The 20,970-nt window shown below is 41.3% G+C and overlaps 1 protein-coding gene across 3 annotated transcripts in view; it reads left to right on the forward strand.

Annotated features, from left to right (window-relative positions):
• The window catches only part of mrvi1 (murine retrovirus integration site 1 homolog), a 211,970-nt gene that overhangs the window by 175,331 nt on the left and 15,669 nt on the right, over positions 1-20,970 (forward strand). For all 3 annotated transcript variants that reach the window (XM_028794872.2, XM_028794871.2, XM_028794873.2), the window contains 3 exons: positions 2,243-2,350; positions 2,755-2,819; positions 7,092-7,211. In XM_028794872.2, the coding sequence (XP_028650705.1) occupies positions 2,243-2,350; positions 2,755-2,819; positions 7,092-7,211 (293 nt within the window). The remainder of the gene's footprint in view (positions 1-2,242; positions 2,351-2,754; positions 2,820-7,091; positions 7,212-20,970) is intronic.

Genomic DNA, 20,970 nt, shown 5'->3' on the forward strand with positions numbered 1-20,970 from the left:
GTTTCCCCACCTCAAATATTCTTAATCTTTTGTTTAACTATGAATATGATAAATCTTTTGGGATACCGTAATGTGGAGTACCAGATACATTTATCTTAAGCCGCCTTTTGGCATTTGTTATTGCCTATTTTTAACTATTGTGTGGATGCATTCAAAAGGCATTTTTCTAAATACCTATCTCAATATGTGCTTACTATAACTTAATACATTTGCAATTGATACCTGCCTCTCTTTCTACTCTTCTTTTGTTTTGCATTTTAATACAAGTGAATTGGACAGAGCTGGAAATTTTTTCAGGACCTTTGGCACCTGTACTGTCAATTTTATAACTCAGTGGTCGTAGGCAGGTATGGGGAGGATCAACTGGTCACCTCTAAACATGTCCTCAGCATTTTCTTCAGAGATAGAAAGTCTTGCATGGTGTGTTGCCTTCAGGGCGCACAGGTGGAAGACCTTCTTGAAAGGGTGGATAGGCTCAAGGCCAGAGCAAGGGTTTATTTCTTTAGTCATTGTCCACCTTGAAAAAAATTATAAAGGCAGACTATTAGTTCTGTAATCCAAATTTAAGGAGTTAGGTGCCAAGCATAGGAGAAGAACTGACAAGGTGGTCTTCTCCTAAGTCTTGCCTGTGCCACATGCCAGTCCAAAAAAGACAGAGGAGATTATAAGGTTTAACATGTGGCTCAAATTTTGGTGTAGGATAGAGGAGCGTAGGTTTAGTTGGCGGTTAAGATGGTCCAGGTTTAGAACTCCACATGAAAAGATGCACAGTAGTTTAATAATAAATATTTAAAGTAACTTCTGTCCCTCAGTTAAGAAGCCAAAGTAAGAAAAATAATACATTACAAGCTGCTTGCATCTAGAATTGGATGCAGACATTAATTTCAATTTATTTTCAATATTAAAGAGGTGAGTTTAGAGAGGAATATTGTATTCATGGGGGGTTATAATAACTTCAATCTTAACTGCTCTACATTTACAAATAGTGGAGTACATGAGCAAAAGTTTTTGCACAAAACCAGTGATTGTTTTTTAACAAAGTATTATAAAACATCAACAATGAGGAAAGCCTGTCTAGCTTTGATATTTTGTAATAACCAGGATAAAATTTAATAGGTAGTGGGGTTTGAACCATTAGGCTGTAGTGACTGTATTATAACATACTGAATAGTATTTAGGCAGAGTGTGTATGCAAAAACATAGCTACCAAGCTGTTACTTTAAAATTATTTTGTTAAACAAGAACACGAGGACACAGCTGGAAACTTGTTAAGATTAAATATCACATAACTGTTAAGAAGTTTTTCTTCACACATAGAACCATAGACAAATGGAATAAATTACTAAATAGAATGGTAGCGAGCAGGACTTTACAGACCTTCAATACTTAATATTATTTTGGAAAAATTAAGTGGATAGGATTGTCAAGTTTTATTGCTCTGAATGGCCTGTTAAATATGGAATGCTTCTAATGTTCACATTTCATGTTTAACACAATGACCCATTAGTACATAAGGGTATGCTAATGGCTAACTATTCATTTCTTTATCATTTCCCAGGTTTGTAAGTGCATCAAGGGCTGAATTTTATCTAGAGTAGAATACTGAATAGAAGATTGTAATTTTTGTGCTTTGAGTACCTAGTTTTTAAGCAGATTTACACACAAATAAGGCAGCCCAGCCACCAAACTTTGAGGTCATAAAAAGCAGTAGAGTGCTATTGCAGATTATCCTTTAAATACATAGACCACAAAACACTTAATATTTTTGAATGGAAAAGATCTATTTACAGTAGGAAGACAGCCTAACTAGAGGAGTCAAATCTAGGTTTCTTCCCCAGAAATATAATTATGCACATGTTCGAGCACGAGGATGAAAGCAGACCTAACACACATTTTAGGATTGTTTTTAATAACATTCACTTCTTGCATTCATATTCTCTTTTGAATAATATCTTTTTAATTTAATGTCTATCATACTCATACAAAAATAGCCACTGCACTTGACAAAAATACGGAATTTTTTTAGCACATGGAAAGGTTTCATTTTTACCTCAGATAATTTTGTTGTACTTACTTCCTTAGCTAGTTGTTCCCCAGTTTGTCTAAAGTTTCGTCATCTGATGAGATTGTCTTTCATAAAGATCATTTTAAAAAAAAAGCAGTAACTATTAAAAAACACAGGATGATTGCTTGATTTACATGCAAATATTCCATTACAATGTACTTTCCCTTTCTTTTTTAGGCCTTACCTCGACGAAGAGTCAGTGTTGCAGTGGTTCCTAAATTCAATATGCTGAATATTCCTGTGCATCCTCCTTCGGTTAACACAGTTGCTTCATTATCACCTCTGGTATGCAAGAACTCATGAAATATTACTCTGCTTTTATTCACCCTCACTTCTAATACATATTTTGGAGTTGAAGAAAACCAGTGTTGCTATGAGCCTAAGTTCCTCTCTGGTTTAATTATAAAAGAGTTTGTATGTCATCCCTGTCAGTGGTCAATGTTCTAGAAATAAGTGGTTTAGCACTGTAATAGCGGTAGCTGAATAAAAGAGCTGCTATCTGTTAAATCTACGTACATATCTATAATTTTATTTTAAAACATTTTTCTGGTTAAAGTCATTCTTACAAGTGATAAAACACTGTATATTATTTGAGCCCTTAACTAGGTGTTTTAAGTTGCCCAGTGAAATATGTGTTTGACTGTATCTCTGTGCATTTTCTCCTTTTGTAACCTTTGTTTTGTTTTTAGTATGAAACATCCCCAGGAAAAAGTGTAGGACCCACAAGCCAAGTATCTGCACCATTACATGAAAAGTAAGTTGTTTTTACTTCTAGAACAATGGAGAAGACGTTTACCAAAATGTTGATTAAAGATATTCATTCATTCATTCATTCATTTTAAGTATTCACAAATAGTAACTGGGCTGCGACTAGAACCCAGGATGCTGGAGCTGTGAGACAGCAGTACTGACCAATACATTCCTATTACATTCAATACCTGACGAATGGAGTCTGAATTAAAAAATGCACAATAGTTTACATCCATCCATCCATCCATCCATCCATTTTCCAACCCACTATATCCTAACTATAGGGTCACGGGGGTCTGCTGGAGCCAATCCCAGCCAACACAGGGCGCAAGGCAGGAAACCAACCCCGGGCAGCGTGCCAGCCCACCGCAGGGCCAATAGTTTACAGTCCCTATAAAAATGTTCAGCGTATAGAAGTTTTTACACATTATTCTTATAAACGTAGAAAAAAAAGTAGATTTAATATGGCATTTTTGACAATGATCAACAGAAAAAAACTGATTTATGTAAAACTGAAAACAGATCTCAGCAGAATAGTCTAAATGAATACATAACACAATATAAATAAATATAAAACACAAAATAATGCTCTTTATACTGCACTGTATCCTGGGAACCTGTTACTCATTGACAGATTAAATCTTGGTACAGCAACCATTGTCAGTGTCATAGTTAGGTGAGAAAACTTATACTTTAGTCATCCTCAAAATGATATCTGTAAAATGGATACAACTAGGACCCTTACCAAATTATTTTAATTTAAGTTCATTTTTATAAGTATATTGGCATTTCAAAGAGAACGTGTTCTAAAAGTAACCAAAACATCTAGGCAAAAGGAAGTGACAATATGGAGGCATGATAATCCTGGTATCAGCTTAGGGGAAACAGTGAGGTGTCATTGCCTTATAATAATCTGCACTGAAGACTTACCAACTATTCATGTTTTCCCATTTTATATAGTGAGTGGATGTCCTCACTCCACTCCATAAACTAACTAAAAAAGATTGTTTATTTATAAATGAACACAATATTTGGGTAATATGGATATACTAAAGCAAACACACAGTGCAGAAAACAGTGTGCATTTATGAAACCTTCTCAGCCTATTGTACTTTTACAGGAACAGTGCTCTTTCTGTTAAAGAATATAACAGGTTTATTTTTCCCTTAACTTTTTCCAGTTCCCTCTTCTTCCAAAATCTAAACTCCCTCTCTCTCTTTTTTCTTTTGTCTCTTTCACTTTTTGTATCTCATTACTCTTCCTCCCACCAATCTATAATCCTTTGCCTTTCAACTTTTTTTGGCAGATTATAATTTATAATCATTTTTGGGTTTTCACTTCTATTCAAGAGTCACTGGCAGGGGTAACACTGCTCACAGCACTCTTCACTGCTTTTTGACTAATCAGCACTGCACGCTGCCACTAATACTAAAGGAAGTACTCTGACCTCTTCCAAGGTGCAAAATGCATCCTCTATTGTGCTGTGTTCCTTTATTCTAAACTGTAGGACACTAATTATACAATATCAAATTACTATTTACCCTGGGGACAGTCTATCTACAGTAGGCGAGGTGCTTCCCTACCAGGACTGAGGTCTACCAACATGAATTGCACTGTCGGATCACTTTAAGCTAAGCCAACAGTTGTCAGATCTTCACTTCCTTTTGTATGCCAAATGGATAAGTATTTGACAAGCAAATGGACATTTTGAACACAGAAGACAACACTAAACAAGTTATACTTAAAAAAAAGCAATGGGTAAAAAAAAAATTGGCACAAGCAATAATAATAAGCAAAGAGGATTACACTTAACTAATGAGAGGCAACCCTAATAGAACAAAAGTGATCTGAGATAATCAAAATAAATCAAAGCAATTAGAGCAATCCATGACCAAGCAATTACAGATTACCAGGAGAATGGCTAAATATATTAGTGAAAGCCACCCTGGAAATTGTAGCCATGATGTCTGGATGGTTTAGCCTATGACAACACTCAGCTGTATAAAGTGATACTGCAATTCACAGCAGCTACAGCAGATCAGATAATGGCAGATGGTGGTACAGTGTGAATTGGATAGTGTTAATGGCCTCAGAAAATTACCACTAGCACTACAATCCCTGAAGCCTATGAAAAAACTTGTAATCCCGAGCCACCTTAAAATCCTCCACATTTCTCCTCATCAACATCTTTTGTTTTGCAAATGTGTTAATCAGCAGAAACAGCAAGCAGCCTGAAATCCCAACAACCCCATTTCCCAACTGCCCACCCACTTCATAAAACTTATGGAGCCGTTTCCAGACAAAGGCAGAACCGTAACAACAGAGAGCTTCTTCACAGCACTTTCGCTGGCTAATAGACGGCAGCACTGCAACACAACTCTCCTTGCACCTTTATGACCATAGACTCAAACTCAAAACACAGTTCTCAACAAAATGTTGGCAGATGTCCTAAATTGCAGCAAATCTGTCATTTTTCACACATTCTGCATGGGTGTCTTTGTTGTCAAAGTGCAAATGGCGCATGGTAGTCTGATAGTGGTCACAGGACATTGTATCTTTGATTGCCGGTACAAAAAATGGTTCCAAGCAGGCATCAACCACAGCACCAACTGTGGTCATTGCTGCTCTTGTGAAAAGAATGGAGATAAATGCCATCAACTCAGAGAGGGAGAGGCAAGTTCGTTGTACCACATGAATGTCACTGACAGAATAAAACTAAACAATAAACTTTTACAAGTAGCCAAAATTTACACCAGGTGTTACAAGCTCAAATCAAATAAATGAATGCTTTTATTACAGTAATAATAATAGCAACTCACTATTCAAAACATAGAGCACCCAGACTCGAACCCGGAACCTTTGGGTTATAAGGTAGCAGTTCTTATTTCTGCACCATCCAAGAATACATATAAACTTTCTGTTGATTGACATTTGAGCTTGGGATTTTAACTTATTGACAGCAACATGTTAATTGAATGATGTTTTTCTTTGGTTATATTCTTAAATAAAACCACACATGTTTATTTGATATTTAGTCTAAAGTATTCATACATTATACACATCACATTATTATTAGTATAACATGGTAAAAGTTTCTGTTTTAGGTATGTGTTCAGAATTTCCTGCCTCGCATTTCCTGTCATCATATATTTACACAGATCATTGTAGACACGGAACACGCATGAAATGTATGTATTCCACATAATGATATATTTTTTACCCTATACAACTCCAGGCACCTCACACCCAGATAAACACACTTGAACTCTGAGAATTTTGCGGCTGACTTCAGCTCCTTTTTCTGTTGGATAGCAGGCTGCTTGCTGCTTGTGCTGATCAACACATTTGCAAAACAAAAGACGCTGATGAGGAGAGGTGCAAAGGAATTTAAGGAGGCCTGGGATTATGAGTTTTTTCATAGGCTTCAGGGATTCTAGTGCTAGCTAACGAACCTTGTAGGGGATTAGATTCAATTATTCTTATTGTCTTTTCAAGCTAGTGCAATTGAATTAGTAAATATTTCATAATCTAAAATGCATTTTTTTTGTTTTTTGATCCAACAGAAACGAAAAACTATTTGTAGAAGCGTGCCACTGAACATTTTTCTTTAACATCAACAGCATATAGTATTAAAACTCCTGACAGGACCTATAACTAGCCCCAAAAAGAACTAACTTACAATTGTGTTATGGTTGAATCTTAGGGATGGCTTTGTCCTTGTCCACCTCGAACTGTAAGTAGACTGACATGAACGCTGGCCCAACACTGAGCTAGCAAAGAGCTAGTAAAAGGTATGGAGAAAAATGTTTAGTACTCAGTTGGCTCAGAAACCTGACAGAACTGCTGCCTTGTATTTCAGGGTCACATAGCCCAATCACACATATACCAACACTCACTCCTACAGGGCCAATTTAGAGTTGACAACCAACGTAACCCTACAAGCACAAGGGGCTTATGCAAACTTCAGACAGGTAGTGAGTGTGATGTGATTCAATCACAGATTCCTGAAGATGTGAGGCAGCAGAGCTCATGACTTTACCACATTCCTGCACTTTCTACTATAGTATTAATTGAATAAAAGAAGTACAATGAAAGATTTGTTTTGCCCTGTCTTACTGCAGTTTTAATAACAAAAACATTCTTCCTATGAGACAGTTCCCCTTTCTTAAAGATGGAACATTTCCCCCTATTTGTTTATGTTTGGCAGCTTAAAAACATTCACAAATTGCTGCTTGGTAATTCATTAAGAAATTATTTTTCCTTCCTTCAAATACAGTGGAAAACCAAGCGAGCATCAAGAAGTGGATAATTTCTCTTCCTCTTCATCATCAAAGAATCAGGAAGACATCCCATTAGAGATAAAGACAAAGATTGAAGATGATGCATACAATAAGGGGTGAGTCTGGGACTAATTCTTGCAATAAACCCTGAACATGTTAATAACATCACTTATTTCAGTGTGATGATTGATGCTTCTTTAGAGCTCATACCTTGAATATATTTACAGTACATTCAATATGATTATGGATATGAATATGGGTGTCTAGTACATTATTTTATTTTTTAATTAAAAATTCCTGGGCAAATATGTGTTATATTCCTGAAGAATATCAAGAATTAAGGATTTCTGTGCTGAGAGATCTTAATCTGTTTCTTTGAGCCTCCAAACCCTGACCACCTTCAATAAAATTTTCATTTATCTATATTTTTATTTTCCAGATAAATGCCAAATTGTACCTTCTACAACTCCCTCAGATTACACAATGTAAAGATTTCTTATAATTAACCTTAACAAAATGGTGATTTTGTAAAAGATTATCAAAGAAGTGAGTTGGAAAAATAAAAAAAATTAGCAATGCTGTATGATGTTGTAAGTGATGAAAAGGATGTAGCTAATTATTGCACGTCATTCTGACTTATTCAGGATTTGGACAGATACAGTAACTGATCCATTGCACTTCCTGATTCACTATCTCCACGTCATTTAACCTTCTCTCTCTCTCATTCTCTTCATTCATCAGCCTCTCAAAGTACTCTTTCCATCTTCTCAACACACCTTCCTCACTTGTGAGTACATTTCCGTCTTTATCCTTTATGACCCTAACCTGCTGCACATCTTTCCCAGCTCGGTCCCTCTGTCTAGCCAATCGGTACAGGTCCTTTTCTCCCTCCTTTGTGTCCAACCTCTCATACAACTCATCATACACCTTTTCTTTAGCCTTTGCCACCTCTCTTTACCTTGCGCCTTATCTCCTTGTACTCTTGTCTACTTTCTGCTCTCTGACTATCCCACTTCTTCTTCTCCAACCTCTTCCTCTATATACTCTCCTGTACTTCCCTATTCTAGCACCAGGTTTTCTTTTCCTCCTTCCTCTTTACAGATGTCACACCAAGCACCCTTCTTACTGTCACCATTACTACTTCTGTTGTAGTTGCCCAGCTGTCTGGTAACTCTTCATTGCCACCTAGTGCCTGTCTTACCTCCTCTCTAGACTCAACCTTGCAGTCTTCCTTTTTCAGCTTCCGCCATTTGATCCTTAGCTCTCCCCTCACTCAACCTATTCTTCTTGATCTCCAACATCATCCTACAAACCACCATCCTATGGTACCTAACTACACTTTGCCCTGCCACTACATTGCAGTCTTTAATCTCCTTCAGATTGACTCTTCTGCATAGGATGTAATATACCTGTGTGTATCTTCCTCCACTCTTGTATGTAACCCTATGTACCTCCCTCCTCTTAAAATACATATTCATCACAGCTATGCCCATCCTTTTTGCAAAATCCAGTATCATCTGACCTTCTTCATTCCTCTCCTTGACACCATACCTACCCATCACCTCCTCATCTCCTCTGTTCCCTTTACCAACATGTCCATTGAAATCCACTCCATTCACCACTTTCTGTCCCTTGGGCACACTGTCCATCACTTCATCCAACTCACTCCAGAAATCTTCTTTCTCATACATCACACACCCAACTTGCATGGCATATGCACTAACAACATTCATTGTCACACCTTCAATTTCCACCTTCATAATCATTATTCTGTATGACACTCTTTTCACTTCCAAAATACTCTTGACATACTGTTCCTTTAGAATAAACCCTACCCCATTTCTCCTCCCATCCACCTGGTCTTACTCCCCTTCCATTTAGTCTCTTGCACGCACAATACATCAACTTTCCTTCTCTCCATCATAGCTAACTCTCTCCCCTTACCAGTCATACTGCCAACATTCAAAGTTCCTACCCTCAGTTCCACCTATACATTCTTCCTCTCCTCCTGCCTCCGGACATATCTCCCCCTCTTCTTCTCCTTCTTCAGCCCAATTTCCACCAGCACCCTGTTGGCTAACAGTATTGGTGGCAGTCATTGTTAACCCGGGGCTCGACCGATCCAGTATGGAAATCTGTATTGTTGTCCGCATGTTGATCTGGCAAAATTTTACACCAGATGCCTTTCCTGATGTAGCCCTCTCCATTTATCCGGGCTTGGGACCAGGTTTGTGTATCCCCTGTGGCTGGGTTTCTACTAATTACACCTATGACCATAATTTCAAATAACTATCATGTTAGCCAATGATAGTTATTTTATTATAACTTTCTTCTAATTAATAGCTCCTGCAAAATCAAGAGATTTAGATGAACCCACTAATCCATCCATTCATTTTCCTAACCTGCTTATTCAGGACAGGATTGTAGGACAGCTAGAGCCTATCCTGAGGTGGAGGAACTACTTCTGTTATTTACATTGTGTGTGTTACCTGAAATGAGTGGTACTTTCTCTCTCTCTCTCTCTCTCTCTCCCAAACCTCAAATATGTCCTTCAGGGATCATTTGCACTGATTTTGTTTTATAAATGTAAGATAGTTCTTTTAATAAAGAGTTGTTTCATTGTAATTGTCATGTATTTCTAACAGTACAATTTATTCCCAAAATACGTTGGGACTTTTTAGCATATGCGTATCTCTTTAAAACAGCTGTTTTTATATAATTTCTTCCATCCATTTTTCAAAAATATAAATATTTCTACTAATATTTTTTTCTATTAATTTCTGATTTTTAACTATTATTCTTTCTAATATTATTTGGGCAAATTTCAAATAAAATAATGGATGGATAAACATGTTTTTCATTAATTTGTGCCTCATGTTACAGTTTTGGAATGGGCACAACTACGAGTGTCTGCATGTCTGTTTTAATTATCCCTCCCTCCCTCACCAGGGAGGCGTCCAGGAGGCATCCTGATCAGATGCCCGAGCCACCTCATCTGACTCCTCTCGATGCGGAGGAGCAGCGGCTCTACTCTGAGCCCCTCCCGGATGACTGAGCTTCTCACCCTATCTTTAAGGGAGAGCCCAGACACCCTGCGGAGGAAACTCATTTCAGCCGCTTGTATTCGCGATCTCGTTCTTTCGGTCACTACCCATAGCTCATGACCATAGGTGAGGGTAGGAACATAGATCGACCGGTAAATTGAGAGCTTTGCCTTATGGCTCAGCTCTTTTTTCACCACGACAGACCGATGCAGAGCCCGCATCACTGCGGACGCCGCACCGATCCGCCTGTCGATCTCACGCTCCATTCTTCCCTCACTCGTGAACAAGACCCCAAGATACTTGAACTCCTCCACTTGAGGCAGGATCTCGCTCCCAACCCTATGAGGGCACTCCACCCTTTTCCGGCTGAGGACCATGGTCTCGGATTTGGAGGTGCTGATTCCCATCCCAGCCGCTTCACACTCAGCTGCGAACCGATCCAGAGAGAGCTGAAGATCACGGCCTGATGAAGCAAACAGGACAACATCATCTGCAAAAAACAGTGACCCAATCCTGAGTCCACCAAACCGGACCCCCTCAACACCCTGGCTGCGCCTAGAAATTCTGTCCATAAAAGTTATGAACAGAATCGGTGACAAAGGGCAGCCCTGGCGGAGTCCAACTCTCACTGGAAACGGGTTCGACTTACTGCCGGCAATGCGGACCAAGCTCTGACACCGGTTGTACAGGGACCGAACCGCCCTTATCAGGGGGTCCGGTACTCCATACTCCCGGAGCACCCCCCACAGGATTCCCCGAGGGACACGGTCGAACGCCTTTTCCAAGTCCACAAAACACATGTAGACTGGTTGGGCGAACTCCCATGCACCCTCCAGGACCCTGCTAAGGTTGTAGAGCTGGTCCACTGTTCCGCGACCAGGACGAAAACCACACTGTTCCTCCTGAATCCGAGGTTCGACTATCCGATGGACCCTCCCCTCCAGAACCCCCGAATAGACTTTTCCAGGGAGGCTGAGGAGTGTGATCCCTCTGTAGTTGGAACACACCCTCCGGTCCCCCTTTCTTAAAGAGGGGGACCACCACCCCGGTCTGCCAATCCAGAGGCACTGTCCCTGATGTCCATGCGATGTTGTAGAGACGTGTCAACCAAGACAGCCCTACAACATCCAGAGCCTTTAGGAACTCCGGGCATATCTCATCCACCCCCGGGGCCCTGCCACCAAGGAGTTTTTTGACCACCTCAGTGACCTCAGTCCCAGAGATGGGGGAGCCCACCTCTGAGTCCCCAGGCTCTGCTTCCTCATTGGAAGGCATGTTATTGGGATTAAGGAGGACTTCGAAGTACCCCCCCCCACTGACCCACAACGTCCCAAGTCGAGGTGAGCAGCGTACCATCCCCACCATATACAGTGTGACACTGCACTGCTTCCCCCTCCTGAGACGCCGGACGGTGGACCAGAATCTCCTCGAAGCCATCCGAAAGTCGTTCTCCATGGCCTCCCCAACTCCTCCCATGCCCGAGTTTTTGCCTCAGCAACCACCGAAGCTGCATTCCGCTTGGCCTGCCGGTACCTATTAGCTGCCTCCAGAGTCCCACAGGACAAAAGGGACCGGTAGGACTCCTTCTTCAGCTTGTCGGCATCCCTCACTGCCGGTGTTCACCAACGGGTTCGGGGATTGCCGCCACGACAGGCACCGACCACCTTACGGCCACAGCTCCGGTCAGCTGCCTCAACAATAGAGGCACGGAACATGGCCCATTCGGACTCAATGTCCCCCACCTCCCTCGGGACATGGTCAAAGTTCTGCCGGAGGTGGGAGTTAAAGCTACTTCTGACAGGGGGCTCTGCCAGACGTTCCCAGCAGACCCTCACAACACATTTGGGCCTACTAGGCCTGACCAGCATCCTCCCCCACCATCGAAGCCAACTCACCACCAGGTGGTGATCAGTTGATAGCTCCGCCCCTCTCTTCACCCGAGTCAATCATCGAACTGAGGCCTAGGGTGTCCTGGTGCCAAGTGCACATATGAACACCCCTATGCTTGAACATGGTGTTCGTTATGGACAATCCGTGACGAGCACAGAAGTCCAATAACAAAACACCACTCGGGTTCAGATCGGGGGGGCCATTCCTCCCAATCATGCCCTTCCAGGTCTCACTGTTATTGCCCACGTGAGCATTGAAGTCACCCAGCAGGACGAGGGAGTCCCCAGATGGTATGCCCTCTAGCACACCCTCCAGGGACTCCAAAAAGGGTGGGTACTCCGAACTGCTGTTCGGTGCATACGCACAAACAACAGTTAGGACCCGTCCCCCCACCCGAAGGCGGAGGGAGGCTACCCTCTCGTCTACTGGGGTAAACCCCAATGTACAGGCTCCAAGTCGGGGGGCAATAAGTATACCCACACCCGCTTGGTGCCTCTCACCGGGGGCAACTCAAGAGTGGTAGAGAGTCCAGCCCCTCTCAAGGAGATTGGTTCTAGAGTCCAAGCTGTGCGTCGAGGTGAGCCCGACTATATCTAGCCGGAACCTCTCAACCTCACGCACAAGCTCAGGCTCCTTCCCCTTCAGAGAGGTGACATTCCACGTCTCAAGAGCCAGCTTCTGTAGCCGAGGATCGGACCGCCAAGGTCCCCGCCTTCGGCCACCACCCAACTCACACTGCACCCGACCTCCTTGGCCCCTCCCATAGGTGGTGAGCCCATGGGAAGCTGTTTTAATTAGATACTTCATTTGGAGAAAGCTGGGGTAGCCATTTCAAAGGAAAGCCTTGTTCAGGGACACCAACTAATGGCATATAACATACATTCTTAGGGATTTAATTTCTAATGGTCAACCTTTCCAACTCTTTGGTGTAATGGACAGCACACATGGGCTGGCATCCTGGCCAGAATTGAACAAGTAGTCTTACCTGGCCAGGAGGCCAGTGCAAAGGAAAGATCAGGGTTAAATGAACACTACTGAATACTTTCTACCCCAGTACACTAGATAACAGCCTCCATGGGAGGCAACCGCAGGGAATGCTGAGACCTGTAGTTCCGTGTAACAGTCCTATTGTGTTCCACTTGATCTCAACCTGCCGAGTCGGAGTTGGGGGAGGAGCTGGACAACACTCGCCTGGAGGAGTCAAGCAGAAAGGAGAAGGAAACATTTGTTTCACTGTGCTGGATTGGGCTATATAAAAAGAAAGAGGCCTATTAAAGGTATTTTGTAAATAAAAACTGTTTATTTGCACCTGGGACTGTTTTAGTGTAGCTGTGTCTGGGGTCAGGAAGTTTGGGGGCTCTGTGGTGCCCCCTTGTGGTCACAATGGATTTCTTTTGCAGTATCACAAGCCACAATTCTGCTCTTCTTTGCAGCTCATTCTCCAGAGGAGGTAGCACAAGCCACGTGGGATGTTTACTTCCAACAATCTTACCTATTTCTGATCTTCTTCTTCTTAATGTTCATCATCCTTATCAAATGCAAGAAATAACCTCTTCATTTACTATTTTATAGTAAGACTCCACTTTCTTTCAGAAAAGTTAACCAGAATATATTTGATAGTAGTCTAGTAATACTTACTGAAGAACAGATAAATCTGTGTGAAACCCTGTGTCTTCCCATTTCTGTTCATGGAAATCTTTCAGTCTAGACAGCACCAAGTTAATAGTATTACGATTTTTGTGGTTGACTGCAGACCCGCAGAGCAGTATAATGCAGGGCATCTGTCCACAGTTTTTCATTTAGACTCTGACCTTGTACTGCAGAGTCCTGATGAGTTTTCTCAGTCATTGAAATCTGTGTCAGACTACATTGAGAAGAGATTTTGCATACATCCAAATGATGAGCTTTGACTTCAGTTATGAAGGTTGAAAGAAAAAGCATGCAGAACTCATTACCTTTAAATATAGTAACAGCAGTTCAGATGATTTGGCAGTATTAGCAGTGGAGACATATTTGATATCAAATACTCTGGATGCTATCAGAGCCATTACACAGTAGATTATTAAAGTGTTGGATGATGTGGATTGCTAACAGGCTCAAAATACACTGTCTATGGTGAGCTCATTCACTTCTAAAGACCTTCAGCCAGAAGCATCATACAAATGTTTTGGTTCTTGTAAGAGTCATAGTTAAACTAAGACAGCTGGCTGTAGTACTGTTTTTAACTGGATATGAAATGTCTTCAAAAGAAAATATAATAGTAAAGGAGGGAAGGATGGAAACCTGTAAAATATGTACAGAGATTAGGAGTAATTTATAGTCAGTTACTGATTATAATTCAATTGTTACTGGGTATATAATTTGCTAAGGTAAACAAAAGTATTTTCTGAATGATTTTTTATGTTTACATGTGCATTCTGCATTGTGAACATTCATTCATTTTCCAAAGCATATTATTCTTGTCCAGGATTGACGAGGAGTATGACTATCCATCATGTAATTTAAGTTTCACACATGTGGATTTGACCCAACACAGCAGTGTCCCATTGTGAGGGTTTGTAATGCAGACAATTGCTGTTGTGAATTTGTGGACAAGGAGTGTGAAATGACATGAAAGTATTCTATGTAATTTATTTCAATTTCATTTATGCTTGTAATACACTGTTCAATTTATAACTTTTTAATTTATTCATATTAAGTACACTTCCTCTAAAGAGCCCAATATGCTATATCAGTGGTAGTCAACCTGGTCCCTACCGCCCACTAGTGGGCGTTCCAGCTTTCATGGTGGGCGGTAGCGGAGCAACCAAACGGCGCTGCGATTACATACTATTGTTGCCCAAAAACTAGCAGTTTGTCGTTTTATTACCCCGTAGACAAAGAACTCCATGGTTCGACGCTTCTTTCTATGACAGAAACTGCCGGACAATGGAGACACCAATTAACTCATATTTTCGTCTCGATTCCCGGATTTTAGGGTAATAGGGTGACATTCTAGGAACCCTTCCTTGGACTGCCAAAACTAGCCGATGTCTTGCTACTTCACCCCGATCGCAAAGAAGTGATGCCATTGGCCAACACCCGCTACATAAAATTTTATAAAACGCACAACCACGGATACTCACTAACTTAGTCTCGTCTCGACAAACACTCGCTCAACCACAACACTTGTAACGTCCGGCAATCCTCAACTTAGAGGTACGTAGCATTTGTTACTCTGTCAACACATTCATCATTTCAACGTACGAGGAACTATGATTACTACATCCCGATCCTGACTCCCAACGGCTGTTGTTGGATCCACATATCTTTCAACATTACGGTCTGACGAAAACCTTGCGGGATCGTGATAGCCAGCGCCTTGACTGACCATCCACGTCCAACATACACTGTGCTGTCCAGCGACCGGAACGCCTGATCCTGCCTGACCAACGCCAGGAGACGAGAAGGACGTCTCGCATACCGGATCGGAAAAGCGCACAGCCTTCCAAAAGTCGCAACCACGCAACAGACTTCAAGTAAGTGAAGCTAAATCGTTACGTAATCGAAACTAAAGTCAGTACGTAGTTAGATTTCTGAGAGCAAGCACGTGCTTACAGCTTCAAACAAAATATTGTGAAATATCGTGAGCCCATGTCTCAAAAAAAGAAATACGCACGCGGCTATTCGCCAGAGTATCTGAAGATGGGTTTCATAGAATCTTGCAAATAAACAACATCCAATGTGTTTATTGTGCCATAAAACATTATCCAATGAGGCAATGAAGCCAAGTCGATTGCGAGAACATCTTTCTACAAAGCATCCAAATGACAAGGACAAGCCCATTGAATATTTTCAGGAAATATATAAAAAATTTCAAAATCGTTCAACTATCATTGCATCATTTAAGAAACAACATACAACGAACGAAGATGGATTAATTGCCACTTATCACATTTCACAATTAATTGCAAAAAGTGGTAAAAGCTATAATATTGGAGAAACTGTAATAATACCCTCTATAAAAGAATTTATCTCAACAGTAATGCATCAGGATATACCTCAAATTTTAAAAATGTTGCCCCTAAGCGATAGCACAGTAAAGTGACGAATTGATGAAATGGCCGTTAATGTTGAAAACAAACTTATAAGTATTCTCCAAAACTCTTCATTTTCTATGCAATTGGACGAATCTACCATTGCAGATAATGATGCTTTATTGATGGCATATGTATGCTATTTTGATGTAAATAATATATTACAAGAAGAAATGCTATTCGAAATAAATCACATCACAGATACAAAAGGATTATCTATATTTAATACTGTGAGAACATACTTTACAAAAAATAATATTCCTTTGAATAATATTGTTGCATGCGCTACTGATGGAGCACCATCAATGGTAGGTTGCTATCGTGGATTTGTTGCGTATTTGAAGCAGGAAGTGCCAAATGTTTTATGTATTCATTGTGTGGTGCACAGACAACATCTTGCAGGAAAACATCTAAGTACAAGTGTCCATTCATCATTAACTATAATAATTCGAGCCGTAAACAAGATCAAATCCAATGCAAAGAATGATAGAATGTTTCGGCAGCTTTGCCAGGACAATAATGAAGATTTTATTAAGTTACTTTTGCACACAGACGTTCGGTGGCTGTCAAAGGGTACATCTTTGGCTAGATTTGTAGCATTATATGATAGTGTCATACAATTTTTTGAAAGTAATGAGACCAATCTGTGTCAACAGTTAAAAACAGTAAAGAATGAATATTTACATATTTAAATAAACAAGCCTTGACACAACAAAAAAGGTTTGGGGCAGCCTCCTGTATACTTAGAAGCTGGCTGCAGATGCAAAAGTTGAGGAAATAGCCTTTCCAGCAAGAGTCCAATACAGAACTGAAACAATAGTACAGGCAAAGTGGTTTTAAAGTCGGAGGGAGGAAATTATGTCAATCAGGCGGAAGCGTAAGAAAGATCTTCTGGAGCGAAACCAGAAGTGATATCATGGGAATCCCCTCACTCAGCCAGCTGGAGATGTAGTCTCACCATCCATTACTAGGCCCATGTTTTGCTTTGGAGTGGAGAGTGTTAAAACTTCTCAGACCAGTCTCGCCCTAGTATCACAGGAAATGGAAGGTTTTTCAACATGGCCATAGTCATCTTTTTAAATGTCCCCTTGTAACTGGTGTTGCAGGTGTTGTGGTAACACTAAGCAGCGAGTGACAATGGAAATGTTGCTGCCGGAATCCATAAGGGCTAAGACCTTATATCCGTTAAAGATTGCCACCCTGTTGTGAGAAACTGACAGGGGATTAATCAGAGCGCAGCATCAGCCTGCCTTGTTGTTGGGCAAACGTTGTTGTGCTGCACCGGGGTTCCTCAGCGCCTGCTCCAGAAGGACGCGAGGCTCAAGAGTAAGGACACCTGCTTGTCAGGTTTCACACAGAGGCTGATCTGTTCCTCCTTGGTTCAAAACCACCCGTAGACCCTCGATGACCTTTATAAGGTCTTTCATATTCTTAAAGGATTGTCCCTAGGCTGGCGGGGCCAGATAATCAGGGATGGCGTTTAACAAAAGAAAGCAGGGAACCTGCTCAACTATTTGTTGGGTGTTGTTGACGTCTGGCCTTAGCCAGTACCTGATCTTGCCCCACAGACAGAAGGCATGATTGCCGTGGAGGTTGGTTGCCCGGGATTGAAGCCCCACTTCAAGATTTTCCTGGCCTGCTGGCCCAGGGCACCCCCACCTTTCACAGAGGTAATAATAAGCCTTATGCATGTTCCCCTCTGAGCTTGGCCCTATTCTGTTGGCCTCCGCTGCCCTCTCCCACTGCCCTATTCTGTTGGCCTCCGCTGCCCTCTCCCACTGACCCAGTCTTATGCTGCGCCTCTGGGCTAGAGTATTCACAGCGCATCACTTCTTCCTTATTTTGTTATGTTACAGCCTTATTCCAAAATGGATTAAATTCATTTTTTTCCTCAGAATTCTACACACAACACCCCATAATGACAACGTGAAAAAAGTTTATTTGAGGTTTTTGGAAATTTATTAAAAATAAAAAAACTGAGAAATCACATGTACATAAGTATTCACAGCCTTTACTCAATACTTTGTCGATGCACCTTTGGCAGCAATTACAGCCTCAAGTCTTTTTGAATTTGATGCCACAAGCTTGGCACACCTATCCTTGGCCAGTTTCGCCCATTCCTCTTTGCAGCAGCTCTCAAGCTCTATCTGCTTGGATGGGAAGCGTCGGTGTACAGCCATTTTAAGATCTCTCCAGAGATGTTCAATCGGATTCAAGTCTGGGCTCTGGCTGAGCCACTCAAGGACACAGAGTTGTCCTGAAGGCACTCCTTTGATATCTTGGCTGTGTGCTTAGGGTCGTTGTCCTGCTGAAAGATGAACCGTTGCCCTAGTCTGAAGTCAAGAGCGCTCTGGAGCAGGTTTTCATCCAGGATGTCTTTGTACATTGCTGCAGTCATCTTTACCTTTATCCTGACTAGTCTCCCAGTCCCTGCTACTGAAAAACATCCCCACAGCATGATGCTGCCACCACCATGCTTCACTGTAGGGATGGTATTGGCCTGGTGATGAGCAGTGCCTGGTTTCCTCCAAACGTAACGCCTGACATTCACACCAAAGAGTTCAATCTTTGTCTCAGCAGACCAAGGAATTTTCTTTCTCATAGTCTGAGAATCCTTCAGGTGCCTTTTGGCAAACTCTAGGCGGGCAGCCATGTGCTTTTTACTAAGGAGTGGATTCCGTCTGGCCACTCTACCATACAGGCCTGATTGGGGGATTGCTGCAGAGATGGTTGTCCTTCTGGAAAGTTCTCTCTCCACAGAGGACCACTAGAGCTCTGACAGAGTGACCATCGGGTTCTTGGTCACCTCCTTGACTAAGGCCCTTCTCCCCCGATCGCTCAGTTTAGATGGCTGGCCAGCTGTAGGAAGAGTCCTGGTGGTTTCGAACTTCTTCCACTTACGGATGATGGAGGCCACTGTGCTCATTGGGACCTTCAAAGCAGCAGAAATTTTTCTGTAACCTTCCCCAGATTTGTGCCTCGAGACAATTCTGTCTCGGAAGTCTACAGACAATTCCTTTGACTTCATGCTTGGTTTGTGCTCTGACATGAACTGTCAACTGTGGGACCTTATATAGGCAGGTGTGTGCCTTTCCAAATCATGTCCAATCAACTGAATTTACCACTGGTGGACTCCAATTAAGCTTCAGAAACATCTCATGGATGTTCAGGGGAAACAGGATGCACCTGAGCTCAATTTTGAGCTTCATGGCAAAGGCTGTGAATACTTATGTACATGTGCTTTCTCAATGTTTTTATTTTTAATAAATTTGCAAAAACCTCAAGTAAACTTTTTTCACGTTGTCATTATGGGGTGTTGTGTGTAGAATTCTGAGGAAAAAATGAATTTAATCCATTTTGGAATAAGGCTGTAACATAACAAAATGTGTAAAAAGTGATGCGCTGTGAATACTTTCCGGATGCACTGTACCTGCTGGGGTGAGATGATGGCATGGTGGTTAGCACAGCTACTCCACAAACCCAGTGCCTTAGGTCTGAAACCTACATGTGATTGCTGTCTGTTGCACATTACATCTTTGTCTGCATTGGTTTAACTTCAGGTACTCTGGTTTTCATACCACATCCCTAAAGATGTCCTTTTCAAGTTAATTAGCAATTGCTATTTGTGCATGTTGGTATGTGATTCAGTAGGCTCCATGATGGACTGGTGCCCTGTCTAGGGCTGTTTCCTGCTTTGGGCCCAGTACTGCCAGGATTGACTCTGGGACCCAGGGAGCCAGAATTTGATTAAGTGGGTTGGAGAATGTTGTGTTCTTTGCCTAATTTTTTACTACCAGTTATTATATCTATAAATGCACTTTTGGCAGTATAATACTACAATAACAAACTTTTAATAAAATCTTAGCTGTAATATTATTATAAAACATGTCAAAAAATATCAATGCATCGTAAATGTCAAAACTAGTACTGGCAAGCCACATTCTGATTTATCATTTTTCTACACATTTGAAAACATGTGTATTGATTTTGAAAGATAATGTTTTGAATTTTTAAAGTGCTTTATGCAATTTTGAAAATTAATTGATATAGTGAAAGATTTCTCTACTCAGGGTTTACATTTTATTGTTGTACTTATCTGCCTTTACCCTAAGGAAAGCATACAGTTAGGTCCATAAATATTTGGAAAGAGACAACTTTTTTCTAATTTTGGTTCTGTACATTGCCACAATAAATTTTAAATGAAACAACTCCGATGCAGTTGAAGTGCAGACTTTCAGATTTTAATTCAGTGGGGTGAACAAAACGATTGCATAAAAATGTGAGGCAGCTAAAGCATTTTTTTAACACAATCCCTTCATTTCAGGGGCTCAAAAGTAATTGGACAATTGACTCAAAGGCTATTTCATGGGCAGGTTTGGGCAAGTCCGTCGTTATGTCATTATCAATTAAGCAGATAAAAGGCCTGGAGTTGATTTGAGGTGTGGTGCTTGCATGTGGAAGATTTTGCTGTGAACAGACAACATGCAGTCAAAGGAGCTCTCCATGCAGGTGAAAGAAGCCATCTTTAAGCTGCGCAAACAGAAAAAACCCATCCGAGAAATTGCTACAATATTACGAGTAGCAAAATCTACGGTTTGGTACATCCTGAGAAAGAAAGCAAGCACTGGTGAACTCAGCAACGCAAAAAGACCTGGACGTCCACAGAAGACAACAGTGGTGGATGATCGCAGAATCATTTCCATGGCGAAGAGAATTATAAAAAAAAATCCTGGGAGAGAAAGACTAGGGAGACCAGACATGATCTGCACATGAAGATCATGGAAGACACTTAAAAGACCCATGAGATGAAAGAAATTGGCCGTGGAGCGTCTCGCGGGGACGTAGAACATGAGATTCTTGCAAGA

Source organism: Erpetoichthys calabaricus, chromosome 2, assembly GCF_900747795.2.
Source record: "Erpetoichthys calabaricus chromosome 2, fErpCal1.3, whole genome shotgun sequence".
NCBI lineage: Eukaryota > Metazoa > Chordata > Cladistia > Polypteriformes > Polypteridae > Erpetoichthys > Erpetoichthys calabaricus.